Source organism: Gymnodraco acuticeps, unplaced genomic scaffold, assembly GCF_902827175.1.
Source record: "Gymnodraco acuticeps unplaced genomic scaffold, fGymAcu1.1, whole genome shotgun sequence".
NCBI lineage: Eukaryota > Metazoa > Chordata > Actinopteri > Perciformes > Bathydraconidae > Gymnodraco > Gymnodraco acuticeps.
This window is the reverse complement of record NW_022992177.1, coordinates 388,942-405,989: the sequence shown is the minus strand read 5'-3', so window position 1 is coordinate 405,989 and position 17,048 is coordinate 388,942. Positions and strand designations below refer to the sequence as shown.

The following is a 17,048-nucleotide window of genomic DNA, read 5'->3' as shown; positions in this document are numbered from 1 at the left end:
AGCATCGGGTAAACTCAAAAGTTATGTTTCTACAACTTCCCTCTTTTTAATGCATGGAGCAATGTCTCTCGCCTTGGGAAACAAATCAAGTGTTTTGATGTCTTACAGTATCTGAGCACTTCTTTGTCCAGTGTCTGCTCAGTGTTTAAGTACCAATCCCTCATCACAGCTCCTTGGTTACTTTAAGGGGGGGTGCTTGAGGCAGCTCTTTGCCAGGCAGGACGCTCTCTTGCTTCCTAAGTGGGAGACTAATTTAGTTTTGATTGCAGCCTCCCGGCGCAGCTTGTGAACACACGATGGCTTCCTTTGGTACAGCTGCCAGCTGCTATTTCTTTGGGGACCTCAATCAGGGTGACATAGATCAAGCAAACGTCTCACAAATCTGCCTCCCTGAATAAACGCTGGATTTGCACTTTTATTTCCCTGCCTCATTGAAACCTGGGAGCTATTGAAGTCTTTGGCTGAGGGAAAGCTGGAGCCCTTCAGGTGATCCTTTGGGGAAAGAAAATGCCACAGTGGATGAAGGGGTGGTGAAAGAAACCGTATTCACAAGTTTTTTTCATGAACTGAGTTGTTAAGACTTTAATTGAACAGAGGGAAGGTGATAAATTAATAGATGCAAGAGGTTGGACTCTTTCTGTTACATTTCTGATTCTGTGCTTCCATTATCGACCCCCTGAGCAGCATCTGCTATTGAGACTGTTTGATACTAATGCCTTAAACATGCTGGTTCATGGAAGTGAATTTCCATTTAAAGTAAACTGCAGCCCACATGCCGTTTGACCATAATGACTGAGTTGTTGAAGTCCCTCCCCCTGCTTTTGTCTCCGGGTGAAATCCACGATTAAGGGCTCTGCTCAAGTTTTCCAATAAAGCAAAAAGGGGGGGGAGGGGGTTTAATACCCTTTTCCTCACCCTTTATCCCTTCAAGACGCAGCCTGAAACCCCTTTGATCACAGCATTGTGATACCAGAGAATAACTAAAGCAACGGAGGTTTGATTTTGTTGCCCAGTGAATAACATACTTTCTTTTTAGAAGTGAAAACTGTTTATTTGTCTGAAATGTTATACGCAATGGAACACTCTCTTTATTATGTTATTTCTATTCCAGAAATCAAATGTTTTCCCTCAACCAAATAAAGTACCCCATACTTCATCTCAGGCCAATAATATGTTACTTTTGAGTGGCAGACAAATTGCAGCATAAAGTGGACGAGTTGCACACTGTCAGGACTCAGTGGAGGAGGCCTTTCAGACCAAGTGTGCAGAAATACTGGTCCAGAAAAACTAAACAGGAAGTGAATAACAATTTCAAAATACAAATGAAAAAGTATTACATTGGAAATGGATAATAACCAAGTATATTGAGCTACAACTAGCAAACAATCACTGGATAACATTACATTTGAGGAGAGGAGTGGACTACAACAAGTACTGTTCTCGATCATTTCCCAGTCAGACCTTTCCCACTAGTTTTGGACTAACTGTTTCCTATTTCATTTGGTGTCTTCCAGGACAGCACAGGGATGAAGCTGTGGAAAAAGAGGTGGTTTGTGCTGTCTGACCTCTGCCTGTTCTACTACAGAGGTGAGTCCTGGTCTCGCAGCCACTAACATGCTTCATTAGTATTGCACGGGTTACAACAATGGTGCTTTTCCATTAGCAGTCCAAAGGGCTGTTTTGACCTTCAGAGCTGGGCTCTTGGCGGTTGTTTATATATCTGGATCCAAGTCCCTGTGGTAAGCAGCCTGTCAGGACCAACTAAGGAGTCATATTAATTGAAATGGCTCTCCTGTCATCTGATTTGCCATTTGAGAGATAATTTCTCCCCAAGCAAAGCCAGGGCTTTAAATAGGCTTTGATACAGCCGTAATGTCGAGTGAAAGCAAAAGCAGGACATTGGATTTCGCTCTAATATAAAGTCACAAAACAAGTTTCCAGAGATGATGCTGTTGTTATAAAGGGGTTACATACTTGCTTGGATTAAGATGCTTTGAACAAAATGTGTCTTTTTAAGATTCCCTTTTAATTTCACATTATAGTGACTACTATTATATAATGACTCTGATCCTCCTTTTGAATATCAGTGGTTCTTACTTGGTCCTGTCATTTAGTAAAGACTGCCCGAACTTTCACAACCAAGTGAAGAAAATGTCTTTTCAGACTGGAGCAAACCTGAATGATCTGTTATGTTATTTAAATAGCCCTAGGCAACTTAATTGTAGTCATAATATTAGTCGTGTTTTTCATCATAAGCCTGTTGTGGGAACACCAGTCCATTAAAACAAGTTATTAAGATCTGGCTGCCCTTTCTCTTCGCTGCTGTAGGAAAACATTTGTGTCCTGTGTTCTTTTTTATTAGACGTTGTTGACTGAGCTGCTGTTGACTGGGGATTTCTATCATGCAGTACTAATGTGGATATCAAATATTGACACAGCTGTGTCCAGAGTTCATCCATCATTACTATTAAATAAAATGAATTCTGTAAATCAGTAAGTTAAATGTAATCTAGGCCTGGATGCGGATAAAAAGAGAATGCAAGTCTTGCCTGGCCCCCTGCTCACTGTATACGGATACAGTCATCGTTTCTGCTGATCGGGATGACATCTCGTCTGTGTTATTTCTGTTGTCTGCCAGTCCTGTCGCTTCTTTCCGCCCACTAGCTGATAAAAGCCACAGACAGCAGCGGACCCAAAGGCTTTATCCGGACGGACATGTTGAGAAATCCACCCATCAGCAGAGAGTGGGCAGCGAAGGTCATGAACTGTGCTGCCCCTCAACTGCTAACTGCTGTAGATGTCAGACTATTGTACGCTCAGGATCCCCCACAATGTGAGCTTATGTTCTGCAGAGACCTGATGAATAAATACATGTGGGGCCAGTGGGCTGCATGTACAGCTAAAGAAAAGATCAATCCTCTAGCATAGCTCCAGGGCAAACAGCTCTTACTCTTTACTACCAGAGGCCGAACAGAGCTCAGGTAGCTTTTATTTCCCAAATGTTCCCCACCATTCACCACGAGCCCTGTCCGACATGTGTTTGTTTCAGGAGACTGGCTTTTACATAGCAGCCCTAGTCAACACTTTGGTGCACATACCATGCAGACAAAGCTAATGCTTCTGGGACAGCAGAAGTCACTTTCCTGATCTATTTTGTTTTCCTGCATTGTTTTCGTTTAGCTATATTGCTTATAACAAATTAGGAGTTTAAGCAATTTCCTGCTTAAACTCGGGACCCAATCTAATCCCCCCCGTGGAGAGAGCTGCGTTGTCAATGTGGAGCCGTGTCTGCTAACTTAATGAGGATTAGAGCGGCCTTGCTGTAGAGGACATTGAATCAATGTTCATCTTTTCCACTGATTGGACTCTGCTCATCTGTCCAACACACGACTCTTTTAGTTTTTATCTTGCTATGCACTTGGTTTGTCTTTTCCCCTGTTTTATGTTTGCAAATGAGTGTTCCACAAAAGAGTGCAGTGGAATATTATTGAGAATATGAAGCTAACTGACAAAAATAGCACTTCATGCCTTGTGTTGATTTGTTTTTCTCTCTTCAGATGAAAAAGAGGAAGGGATATTAGGCAGCATCCTCCTACCGAGCTTTCGTGTTTCCATGCTGTCGGTGGATGATCACATAAACAGAAAATATGCCTTCAAGGTCAGTGCACGTTTTCATTCCTGTTAAACGTTGTTACGTTGCACAGTCTTAGGTTGGGTATAATTAAAGCATTAGTATTATTCAAAGCTCCACTTAAATGAGATGATTAGAGCTAAATGTACAAACCTCCCAAAAGGTCCTTTTGATCTGGTTGATGTTTATTAGCGCTCTCCTAAGTGTTTTCTTAAGCGTACTGATTCGAAGAGTTTTTCTCTTTGCTTTAGAAGCATTAGCAATTGACTCACAGTGAAGTAATTTAAACTTGAGCTACACATTGCTCATGCTTAGAAAGCACACACTTCCTGCCAACAGTGACATGTCTGCTACTGCCAGTAACGTAGTACTAGAGCACTTAGTTGACCTGGAAACCCCAAGTTACAGGGCAGCCGCGGTGTGTACAGTATATGACTGTGCGTCCTTCATAAACCCTAACAAAATTATCCTGCCAAGCGCAGACAAACACAGACGCCCAGGAGTCTGCTCAAGGTTTCTGCAACCACACAGCACACTGCTTTCCAACTGAGACTAAGAGAGAGAGAGAGGAACACGAGAGCAGGGCACGACCTCCTCAGTTTAAGACTGCTTTGCTCAGGAGAATGGATGACTTTTTGACTGCATATTTATCTTTTAATCTTTTCCTGTCTCTTGTGGCCCAAATAGCAATGTTATTAAACCATCCTTAGTTCTCAGGGATATTCAGAAGTAATTGGGGCTATGACGGTGGTTGTTTTTCAGACATTGGTCAACAGGATATTGAGGTTGTCCACTAAACATTCTGTTTTTCCCTTTCTGTGGCTGGCCGAAACAATACATTGGTTTGTTCGCTGCAAGGGAACAAAGCAACGACGGAACAATGTCTGCCACACACTGAACTGCATGGTGAGTCCTTCAGTTTGACGGCACATTTTCTGCTCTAATCTCATGGTATGCACGAAACCCAGGTGACTCAATTTTGGATTTATGTGTGGATGCCCACAGGTGTAGTATTTCACATCAAATTTGTATCACTATTTGCCAAAATGATATGCATAATAAAATAAAAAAAGAATTCCATCACGTGTATCAATTGCTTTAAATTGAGTTAGAAACATATAAAAACAATCTTAATTCATTGGTCTGTCTAAAATCCTTGTTAACTATGTTTTCTTCTTCTCTCTTTCAGGTAACTTTGTGTGTCACTTTCCGTTGTCGAAACAGGCGACGCATCCCAACATGCGGACATACTATTTCTGCTCCGACACAGCCAAAGAGATGGAGTCTTGGATGAAAGTCATGACAGATGCTGTACTTGTGCATTCAGAGCCGGTCAAAAGGTTTGTAAAAGGATATCGTCTGTCTTTTATTTGATGTGGGTCGATTACACTGTGCTGCTTCGCTTTTCAAAGGACAAATAAACATTTAAAAAAGGCATCCGATGACAGCTCTTTAAACATGTATGATTTACTTGGTTATATTCTTGGTGATTTTCCTGTTGTTAAACCATTTTCACTGTAAGAGAGGGCTTTCAATTCCATTTTCCAAGCCTGTTAAGTTCTTACGCAAAGTTCACCATTTTTGACATTTCCAGAGTCAGGGTTTGTTGAATGACTATTTAAACAAAACATTCTGTTGAGGTTAATTACAGAGTAGCATACACATGAATGCCATTTGCATTCGCACACACATTCCTTGAATCTATGCTGTTGTTGTTCAGAGGATGTTGTGCAAAGCTGTGCTGGCTGATGAAGATCACTGACTCATCAGGATAGGGTTTTTCTTCTTCCCTTTTTTTACCCTTTGTTAAATGTCATTTGGCAATCCCCATTTCTAATGTGCTCCTTAAACATGGGTGAGCAGAGGCGTTATGGTAAAGTGCTTTGTAATTACACAGAGCAGTAGTGCCTAAAACCCACGAAAAATCACTGTCAAATGTGAAGTCGTTATAAAGCTATCTATTTGAACCGAATTGTAAAATCTATATAGACTGAAGGATACCCTAGTTCAGTCAGTATCTAGTGTGTATTGTATTCTATGTACAGTATTACACTTTATTACATCTCTTTATATTTTAAGCTGGTGGGAGCTGTAAAAAAGAACCTGATATCCCAATTTCTTATTTGTTAAGGAGCTTTCCCTTTTAATGCTTCGACAGTCTCTCCAGGAGCATGAGGAGTAGATGCACACAGACCCTTCACAGAGCTGAATGTGAGCTCTGCTGAGCTGCTGGAGCCACAGATGGCTGGAGAAGACATTACGTGACTGGTGCAGCTATTTCAAAGAATACAAGTGGAAACTCTCAAGGAATGCCTTTCCTACTACCCTCTTACTGCTAACCCAGTGAGGCGTGCTGCTAAAGGGGAATTTGCCAAACTTTGAAGCTGTGACCTTGAGTCTGTCTAAGGCCAAGGAGTGTCGATTACTTCTGGAGTCCTCCCTAAGGAGCCGTATATAGGTCTTCTAGTGAGGAGGCAAAAGGGAGCAGCAAATGGATTACCGGTCTGAGCAGCACCTTTGTACCGTGCAGCAGGAGAGGCAGCGTTTTATTGGAGATATCTGATTTCCCTTTTACATGCCTGACCTCCTCTGGCACCTGGAAGAAGCATTGTTCCCCTCCGGCTATTTTCATTTCACTTCAGATTCAGAGCTGCCCCAATTCGCAGAGTTCACACATTCACAAATACAGTTACTGTATATTTTAACAATACTCCTTAAACTCATTTTGCTGGTGATCAATGACACAGATGGCTATCCCATCTTCTTATTTAATCCAATAAAATAATATAGCAATAATATAGTCACCATCTTGCCATCTCTAAGCTGGTGATCTTATGACTTGATTAGCTAACGCAGGGACTGAGATGTTTCTCGTTATAATTCTAACGCCTCCTCTTGGTTCTTATCAGGTTGGACAAGCTAAATGTGGAGCAGTGTGGACCCCAAGAAATCAACAATGTAGCCAACCACAAGCCGCCACTCACACAGCCTGAGATCCAGAACAATGAGCTGAACCGCGAGGCTGACCGTGAGCACGCTGCAACGGTCCAATCCGCCGCAGCAGAGGAAGACAGGAAGTTGCGCGACGCAGAGCGCTACGGTTTCCAGAAGGACGGGGCGGAGCGGGAGCGTCCCCTCACAAAGATCAACAGCATCAAGCTGCAGCCGGCCCAGGCAGCGGCCGTCAAAGCTAACCTAGCCGCGCCGCAGACTCCCACAGAAGTAGACGGGTTGCAGCGCAGCCCCCAGGTCAACGGATCTGCTGAGCACTCTCCAGCTGATAAGACTGGAACCCCCCCTCAGCAGTACACCCCCCCTCAGCAGTATCCCCCCGCTCAGCAGTATACCCCCCCTCAGCAGTATACCCCCCAGGAGCCAGACCGCTCCTCCCTGAACAGAACCAGCTCCATGCAGCAACTCGAGCAGTGGGTCCGCACACAGAGAGGACGCAGCCAGGATGACGACACCAGGAGGTTGGTTTGATTATGTGGCCTTTTGCAGTGTCAAATAAAACATTCATACACTCATTATTTCCTCTCCAGATATGTGTGCTGTAAGAGGAGAACGTATGCCAGCACAAGATGATTTAGGTTACTGCACAAGAGTCCAATCTTGTCCTACTTTGACAACTAGGATTGTAACTTGGCTAAACTTGGTGCATTCTATAAATTACTATAAATGTGCAGAGTCCAATTTACCAAAGCTTCTTTGACTTTAAACAACTCGGCTTTAAAAACGAATGGGTCAGAGACTCATACGCTCCTCACAATGATTTATACAATTTAATATCACACTGCTAAATGTAAAAGTCAGAGGAACTGGGGATAAACAAAAGCTGAACAGAGCTGTGAGCTGGAGTTACTGCCCGCCAGTGACCCTGCTGTGAGAGCCCCCTTTTTAATAGGTTGAGATTAAACCTGCTCTCTCACTGTGTCTGCCCGTCTGTCAGCATATCTGTCTCTCCATCTGTTTATCATCGCCTGGCTTGTGTTAATATATCCTCTTTGCCTCCACTCACTCCTTTTAGAAATAAACAAACATCCCTGTTCTGAGCCATTCATGAATGTTAAAAGTTGTCATGGATGAATCAACAACGAGGTCCTTGGTCCTGATCTCCGTTAGTGTTCCTCTGAAAAGCATGTTGACTCTCACTCCATCCTGTCGCCGTTTCAACAGTCTCCGTTTGTCGTCACATGACATGCATGTCCTCCCGAGTGATCCTTAGTTTCCATAAAGTCACAAGCCTGTTTGAATGCTTCTGGGTTTTACAGCCCAGAGCTACAGTAGTCTCTTGATGCCAGCTGCACTGACTCTGTGGAAGAGGAGCTCTGTTGTCACTGGAAAGGTCTTATTGGTCCTGGGGGGGGGGGTTTCTTTTAGAGTGAAGCGGCCCTATTGAAGACTAGATCAGATACAAAGTTGTGTAGAATGTAATGTGAAGAAAACAAATCTGAGTTACAATAAACAACTTTATCTCTACTATCAACCTCAAAATCTAATTCTAAAATAGTTGAATTATGATTAAGTTGTTGTATCTCCTTTGAGCGTTGATAAGTTATAATACAAATAAATAGATATCTAAGCAGTTATCTCACTACATCATAATAATAATAAATAGTCAGCAAAAGGTACTATATTTCAACTCATAACAACTTCTGTTTTGTTTTTTTCTCCCCAGCATTACGTCATACCAGACGCTGCCTAGAAACATGCCAAGCCATCGGGTTCCTTATATGCCTCATTATGGGGATGGCTACTGCAGTATGCCCAGGAATAGCATGGCGCAGCGGGACAGCATCTGCAGCATGTCTCCATCTCTGTACGAGCAGGCCCTGGGTCCCTCGCCGGGGGACAGGCGCGGCTCCATGCGGGACGACACCATGTGGCAGTTGTTCGAGTGGCAGCAGAGGCAGGCCTACACCAGACCGCCGGCGGCGCTCTACAGCAACATGGCCAGTCCCAAAACCATGATCAACCTGTCGGAGCACGCCGCACCGAGCCACTCCATCCCCCCCTCGCCCTCCCACGGCTCCCTGTCCATGCACGGCGGCTACTCTCCCATGAGATCCTACAACATGAACAGTGCTCGCTCTGAGGTTTCCTCTCCCGTTTACAGAGGAGACATGAGCATCGACCGACGCCAGAGACCACAGCCCAACAAGGTCAATTACAGCACACATACATGCTAAAGGCGGTTCACCTACATAACGAAGATATGATCAATCACTTTTACTTCTAGGCTGCTGCTTATAGATTTGATTTGATCGTCTCTTGATATGACTTATCCCTGAGATAAAATCACATATTTAGTTTGAGGAGATCGTATCAAAAATAAATATTGTAGGACAGAAAGCAAAAGCAACTTCTCCTGCAACAATCAGCTGTACAACCAGCTTACTGTAGTTTCCATTATAAGTATAATCTTTTCTTAAAAATACTTGACAGCATGTACTTTGTATCGCACAACTTTTCGAGTGATTGAGCATGATTTTTTTTAATTTTTTTTACATACAGTACTCTTCCATTCTTCTCTATTTAGATTCATCATGACATCAATCTAAGACAAATATCTAAATGGCCTAACATACCGCTTATGGTACAGTGGTGGATGTGAATGACTATTAAAAGCATTTCATAGTGTAAAACGACACTTTGTTTTGTACTATGTCTTGCAGTATGCCTACCCCCCTGATAGGAGGTCTATGCCTGCAGGGATCCCAGTCCAGCCTATCACTGCCCAGTCTCTCCAAGGCAAAACAGTAAGTCCTCACCCATGTTCTGTGTCCATCCCTTTTTTCTAACTGAATTTCTGTATTACACCACCTAGTAATTTCACGCTTGAAAAGGTGTGTAGACCACACGCACTTAGTCATTCCGGTTTAATTGCACTTCTAACAGAGACACAGCTATTTGTATAACTTCCCCTGCCCTTCCTTTCTCCCTCTCTCTCTTTCTGTCCTTCATTCCCTACCAAGAAGACATTGTGACAGAATCTTTAGAGACAGATTTAGGCACATGTATGTTCCAAGTGGTGGGATTTCGGGTATCCTCTGCTTCACATCAGTGGAGATTTAAAAACGCCGTCACTCACAACTCTCTAAGCCAGATCAGGAATTGATGTCAACGCGCTACACAGTGCTATGTCCTCATGGAGCTGCTAAAGTGTGAACTGCATTCTGTAATACATGCTAAACTGCTCTTCTGTCTGGAGTGGACGTGTTGAATGTGCATGCTGCTGACTGCGATTGCACCTTGGATAATCTCATGGTACTAAACTGCATGACAAACTCAATACTTAGATTTATGGACTGTTCACCTATTGGGAGCCTGACACCTCTAAATCTCCTGTCCTGGTGTGGTCTCTCCTTCCCTCTCCCCTTGGGGTGTGTTCCTGTTTCATTGTGGCTGTATTTCCCTCCCTCCCTCCCTCCCTCCCTTGCAGCCTGAGGAACTGACTCTGCTGCTGATAAAGCTGCGGCGGCAGCAGGCAGAGCTAAACAGTATCCGGGAGCACACTGTAGCACAGCTTATGCAACTAAATATGGATGGCGACAACCCAAAGGTCAGGCCCCCAGAGACGCTCCTGCAGGCTTTGTGTGTCAGCGTGTGGTGTGAATGCCATCTTTAACCACCTCCATTATCCATCTCAGTCAAGAGGATTTGTTGTTGGTCTGGTCTTCACACATGGCTGACCTAATGAGAAAAGTTGCTGCAGTAAGCATTTTCTCCATAAGAACCAAACTCTGGATTGAAGTTCTCTCTTCATCATAATGAGGGATCAGCTGTTTGCATCCAACTTGTTTTGTTACAAATAGCATCTGGCTCTATACCGTTACCCGATCATTATATTTGATCTATTTCAAATTGGAAGAGCAGTTGATTGAATCATTTAACTTCCCCAAATAGTGCAGACAGATGTTTAACAGATGATGAAACGTCAAGAGGGAAGGGCTAAGGAGTTTAGGTCCACTGAAGTAGATGTTCATTTGAAGTCTCTTCTTCGACGTCAGAGTACAGATTCTGTTCCTGATGTAGGTCAACCAGGCCTGAGGTTAACATACTTCTGTCTCCTGATACCAGTATAGCCTAGTGTTGCCTTAACTTATGTCGTTTAGTGGCATAATGACTAGGTCAATTATGCACATTCTAACTTCAGCTCATAGCTTTCTTTGCATTTGGTCAAGTGTGCACATTGCTATGTGGTTCTTATGAAGCTCTAGTCTTTCATTTCCTATAGTACCCTCTGTTACTTTATATAGCACAGCTGCTCCCTGACCTTATTTCTCCACCTTGACTGGTCCTGTGTGTGTGTGTGTGTGTGTGTGTGTGTGTGTGTGTGTGTGTGTGTGTGTGTGTGTGTGTGTGTGTGTGTGTGTGTGTGTGTGTGTGTGTGTGTGTGTGTGTGTGTGTGTGTGTGTGTGTGTGTGTGTGTGTGTGTGTGTGTGTGTGTGTGTGTGTGTGTGTGTGTGTGTGTGTGTGTGTGTGTGTGTGTGTGTGTGTGTGTGTGTGTGTGTGTGTGTGTTTCTCTCTCACTTTCCTGTTGCCTTGTATTTCCTCTTTTTTGCTGCTGACGTTAGAACGACATTCTCTCGCATCACCTCCAAAGGAACCTCATGTATTTGGACAATCAGGTGGGGTAATGCATGACCGCATGGCCCTGTCTCCCTCTGTCATGAACTGCCCATTGTCATTCAACTGCTCTTATTATATAAATCAGTACTGTCTGCTGAAAAGTCCTTTTCTGATGTCTAACAGATGTATATTAGTTTGATTTGATACGTATATTTGGTATTTTTATCCCAATGGATCAGTGTTCATTTTTCACTACAATGCATGGACCAATGTCACACACCACATCAGTTAGAGCTTAAGCTTGTTTGCAATGCCAATCACTACAAAGCAAAATCATTCATCATTAAGTCTCATATGTATCCTCAACTCACTGTCAGATATATTTACTGAATACCGTGATATTACTCTATTCTGTATTGTTTGCAGATGTGTATCATATCATTGACATTTTAAGTATATGCAAATAAATGTAATCTTCTATCGTTTTTATAGCTCTGAAGTTCTTCAAACGTTTGAGTAATTACAAATGCAACATATAGTAGTACACAACAGCCAAGATATGCATCTCATATCTACAGAACATGAGCTAACCACATTTCTGCAACAAACACACAGAATTATGTATGAAAAGAAACCAGAATACAAAACGTTTACCATCTACAGCCACATGCATTGCAACACCAGTGCCTCTCTATTGTTGTATCATCATAGTACATCAAAGCTCAACAGGAGCCTCCCATGGCGTCTTTGCACTGAAGTGTCTTCCTGAAAGTGTCTCTGACTGCTTCTCGTTACTCTATTCATCCCTGTTTGAGTCTTATTCATGATCATGAGAGCTATCGAGGTTTTTATTTCATATTGTCGCTTGTCAGTGTTTTCTTTGAAGTGAAGCACTGCTATAAACTGACACTTGCTGTATCGCTCCTCTCCACACTGGACTAGATGAAGGAAAATGACCCTTTAATCGCCATGACTCACACTTTGATTGAGAACTCTGCCCCAAGGCCTCAACTTTACCAGCAAGTAAGGCCAGCCGAAGGCGTTGCTCCGCCTCCTCCTCCTCCTCACCGGTCTCTGTTGTTATTTTGGTGTTTGCAATTCTCCTCCTCCGGTGTCCAAGTCCTCATCATGGCATCTTGAGACTGGTCTCCCTGTATCGTTTGTATCGCAAACACCTCTTCATCCATTGCTTTTAAATGTTCTCCTCCTGTTATGAGAAGTCATGCCAATTGTGACATGACTTGTAAAAGAGTTGTATGGTTCGTGCTTCACTGTTCAGTTAAATCCCTTCCTCACTCTCTTTGTGAAGTGTGTGTGTAAGGGCCGGATAAAGTTCACTCTAAAAGTTGCTACAAGAAAACACCAGCTAGCTTTGGGACTGTCCTAAATCTAAAGCTGTGGTTGCACCCTTTAGACTTTACTCTTGTTGCCTTGTCTCGTGCTCTAACCAGTGAAGGTTAGTGTGTGATTTCTCATAACCCTTTGCAGAATGCTCTCCCTCTCATTAGAAGGGACACCTAGATGTAACAGGGTGACTCTAATTAGGGTGACTTAATGCAGTGTTGTCAGACATGTCTATACTGAGTCCAGTGGATGACCAAATGCTACATCGTGCTGTGAAAATTGGAGGGTTTGGTTTAGGTCATAATTAAGTGCAATAAAGTAATTGCATGTTCCCCACAATAATAGTTCACAGTAAAACGATTTAACGCTTTAGAATTCTTTTTGAGTCAACCAGTGATACTTTAAACAGTTCACAATCAGACTACTTCAGTTATCCTGGTGGGGATATTGAGTTTTGTGACGATTGCTTCTTTTAGAAAAACATTTAAAGATAAAATACAATTTTAATCAAAGTTGAAAAACAATCACAAATAAAAATAATGTATGGATACAAATATTTAAATAAACCAAATAATTTTAACACAAAATCGCACATTGTACTACAAATAACTTTGTATGCATAAATGTGTATTTTACAGTTCATACAGTGGTGTTGTGGTGTTTATAACTATATGTATGATTAAAATCAGATTATTGTTTGAAACAGTAACTATCCTAAGTGACATGAGCACTGTAGTTAATAATGCACAGGTTATATAGCATAAGCAGATTTGATGTGAGGATGTAGTGGTCTAACTGAATACACAGCAAGAGTTATGTATTACACTTCATACAGTACCTCAAACGGTCAGTGAGTGTTAATGTGTCCTAGGTAACCTCTCTTTCTTCCTACCTGTCTGCATTCCCTCCCCCCCGTGTTGCTCTGCTGGTGGAGAGGATAAAGAGAACCAGCTTGTGTGTGACGATGACTATGACATCACTTTGCCACTTTTGTGACCGCCTCCTGAGGTGTAAAAGTGTCGCTGAAGACTGTTCCCACCCACCCCCTCCCCATTCATGAGCATATCGGCCCGACAACAGCTGCATTCCCACCTGTTCAGCTGTCAGAAGTCTGTCTGTCTCCTCCTCCCCCACATGCCACTCGTAATCCACACCACACAACCCCACAGTGAAGCCCCCGCACTGTGGCAGAGTCTGCATGCTCTGTGTGGAATGCCATGTGGTGCTCAGGTCCCCCCCTGCTTTAACTGTACTGTGTGCTTCAGCCAAGGAACAAGGTGTTGAGAGAAGTGTGTGTGAGAGTGCAGGTGTGAGTCTGAAACATTGTATACAGTTGAGGCTAAACATATTTGGACAGTGAGTAATATTTGGCTGTTTTGTGCAGACCAGCATATTGGATTTTAAATTAAATATTGTCAATGAAGTTAAAGTGCAGACTCTTAGCTTGTATGGGGTTTAGTCCAGGGTAAAGAACTTGCTTAAAACTTAAAGCAAAGATAACGACAACAAATTAGCAATAAGAGAAGATGGTTTGAGTCTAGGCCTAGCAGAGGGTCTGAGGAAGATATAAAGTGTGCAACTCAGCCAGTCATTGACTACAGAGGATTCAAATCAACATTATATACATATTGGGAGAGTCAATGCTGATGTAAAGGAAAGTTGTATTTTGACCATATAGTCATGTCGTTTTCATATCAAAAGTTCGTACAATATCAAAACAGCACTAAAATATGTCACTGTCCTAATATGTATGGACTTCATATATATGTGTTTGAGTGAATGGACAATTATGTGATTTTCTGAAACGTGGGATCCAATGCAGTTTAATTTATTTCCCGTTTGAGCACTGACTTTTCTTAGTCAGGGTAGCAGAGGATGAGGTTTACTTTCATTACTTGTTTTTATAGCTTGATATATGTTGACATAATTCTTTTATAGTATATTTAATATAGGTGTTGTAAAGTATAGTGTAGTAGCATCTCAATGCAGACATTGAACTGCTTGTCTGGATTTTAGCCTGAATTAAAGTACCTTAATGGCTATAACAAATGGTCAGTAGCATTACTACTATACTAAAAAAACTCTTAAGATTAGCTGTGATTACTTCAGTTGTTTTGGGCTTATCTTAAAGGAATACTGAACACAACACAACTCAGTTGAGTCAGGCGGATTCCTTAGACCAATTAGCTGCAGACAGAGCTTGTGCTGGAGAAAGCACAGTGGATGGATGCAGCTTATGTGCTGGCTCTAGAGTTTAGTTAGTGAGATTGTTTTACATGCTTTCCCCCTTGCATTTCCAATAAAGAAACCACTGCTTTGTGCTGATGGAGACAAACAATTGTGGGTGATGAAACTCGAGGCCCCAGACTCATCAGAGAGGAGCCTGTGTTTAGACTGGCCGCTCTCCCACTGATGCTTTCTAACTTAGACGGTCTGATTCTGTGAAATCTGAGTTTCTACTCGAGGACAAACCCCACCGCGGCTCAGTGGGAGAGCCTATCACGACACTGCATTAGATCTCCAGATTCTAATGTGTATGTGCATATTTGGTGTCTCTGTCTAATATCTTGTCTGTCTTCACAGTTAAGTCCAGAAGACTACAGGGAGCGTGCATATACACATATGCCAGAAGAGGTGGACATTGATGTAAGTTCTGTTTTTCTGCTCTCTCATGACGTAATGTTCCACTCAACCACACAAGATGGCTCACGTGTCAGTTTGTTTCTCTCTATAGACCAAACTCAGCAGGTTGTGTGAGCAGGATAAATTGGTGCAGACACAGGAGGACAAACTTCAGCAGCTGTACAGAGAGAAGGTGACCCAACACTGCACATCTGTCTTCATTTCATTCTCACAAAACAGTTTGAAAGGCTTACTTAGTCTGGTGCCAAGTAGAACAAATAAACTGAAAGGAATACACAGTTTATGCTCTGTTAAATGATAGGACTAGCTTATGGTACATTGTTATGCACAACACTGAGAGAGAGAGAGAGAGAGAGAGACACAACAAAAGGATTGTGCATCTGTTATAATGCATAACTACAGCCTAGCTACTGGCATCCACTTCAAAGAGTCGTTTGACCTGCAAAGGATTTCAGGGACTTTTTATATTGAGGAAATTGGACGTTATATTGTCAGCAGACTTTTTGAACTGCATACAAAGATAATGATCATACTGCTGATAAAATTAATGAATAAAGTGTGAAATCTAGCATGAAACATAGTCTATTTGGAGTTACAGTATGCAAGAACCTCTTTTGTTACCACGACAGCATCCCAACCGTGCAGATCACGAAACGTAACTTTCATTATTTAATTAAGATTGCAAATGTCAGGTTAAAAAAAGTGGTAATAGAAAGGGAAACATCTCAAAAGAACAATCCACAGTTTTAACAATAAAGAAAATAAATTACTTGTGGCCATTATTTTTTATGTATTACCTTTGCAAGATGTATAAGAGCTAAAAACACGAGTCTTAAATCATCCATTATGACTAAAGCTGATCTTAAAGGTGTGTGTGTGTGTGTGTGTGTGTGTGTGTGTGTGTGTGTGTGTGTGTGTGTGTGTGTGTGTGTGTGTGTGTGTGTGTGTGTGTGTGTGTGTGGTGTGTGTGTGTGTGTGTGTGTGTGTGTGTGTGTGTGTGTGTGTGTGTGTGTGTGTGTGTGTGTGTGTGTGTGTGTGTGTGTGTGTGTGTGTGTGGTGTGTGTGTGTGTGTGTGTGTGTGTGTGTGTGTGTGTGTGTGTGTGTGTGTGTGTGTGTGTGTGTGTGTGTGTGTGTGTGTGTGTGTGTGTGTGTGTGTGTGTGTGTGTGTGTGTGTGTGTGTGTGTGTGTGTGTGTGTGTGTGTGTGTGTGTGTGTGTGTGTGTGTGTGTGTGTGTGTGTGTGTGTGTGTGTGTGTGTGTGTGTGTGTAGCACACCCTGGAGACTGCACTGCTCTCAGCCAGCCAGGAGATAGAGATGGGCACTGAGAACCCGTCCGGCCTGCAGAGCGTCATCCAGCAGAGAGACCTACTGCAGAGCGGCCTGCTCAGCACCTGCAGAGAGCTCTCCAGAATCACAGCAGTGAGTCATGACGTTCACACACACTCAGCCTCTTTCTTTAAGAGTGCTTGAAAGACTGGAGGTTTTTTTTGTGGATATTGTCATTCACAAAGTGTATCTCTCCAGGAGTTGGAGCGGTCGTGGAGGGATAATGATAAGATGGAAGCAGATGTCACTCTGGCTAACAACAACCTCCTGGAGCAGCTTGAAGCACTGGGAAGCCCTCAGGTAGGTTCATTCTTGAGACTGAAGCTCTGCTTGTGCTGTCTCACACTGTCATGATTTCATAGTCACATTTTGGTTGGAGTACATATTCAGCGAAAGCTTCAAAGAAATCTGAAAATGTGGCAGATTCCCTTGAACACGCAGTCATCCTTTTTGTCGACACTTTCTTTGACTTTGGGGAAAAGTCCTTAGCTGCTGTCTGGTGGGAGGTATCGGAGAGATCAAAGCTCCACAGT

The 17,048-nt window shown here is 42.7% G+C and overlaps 1 protein-coding gene across 8 annotated transcripts in view; it reads left to right on the top strand.

The window, feature by feature from the left end:
- Positions 1-17,048, top strand: part of plekha5 (pleckstrin homology domain containing, family A member 5) — an 85,709-nt gene that overhangs the window by 56,492 nt on the left and 12,169 nt on the right. For 5 of the 8 annotated variants that reach the window (XM_034204826.1, XM_034204825.1, XM_034204823.1 and 2 more), the window contains 13 exons: positions 1,515-1,587; positions 3,558-3,658; positions 4,856-4,971; positions 6,541-7,104; positions 8,310-8,793; positions 9,307-9,390; positions 10,074-10,193; positions 11,209-11,262; positions 12,146-12,226; positions 15,131-15,193; positions 15,282-15,362; positions 16,459-16,608; positions 16,714-16,815. In XM_034204826.1, the coding sequence (XP_034060717.1) occupies positions 1,515-1,587; positions 3,558-3,658; positions 4,856-4,971; positions 6,541-7,104; positions 8,310-8,793; positions 9,307-9,390; positions 10,074-10,193; positions 11,209-11,262; positions 12,146-12,226; positions 15,131-15,193; positions 15,282-15,362; positions 16,459-16,608; positions 16,714-16,815 (2,073 nt within the window). The other 3 variants (XM_034204830.1, XM_034204828.1, XM_034204831.1) reach the window with 2 other exon arrangements.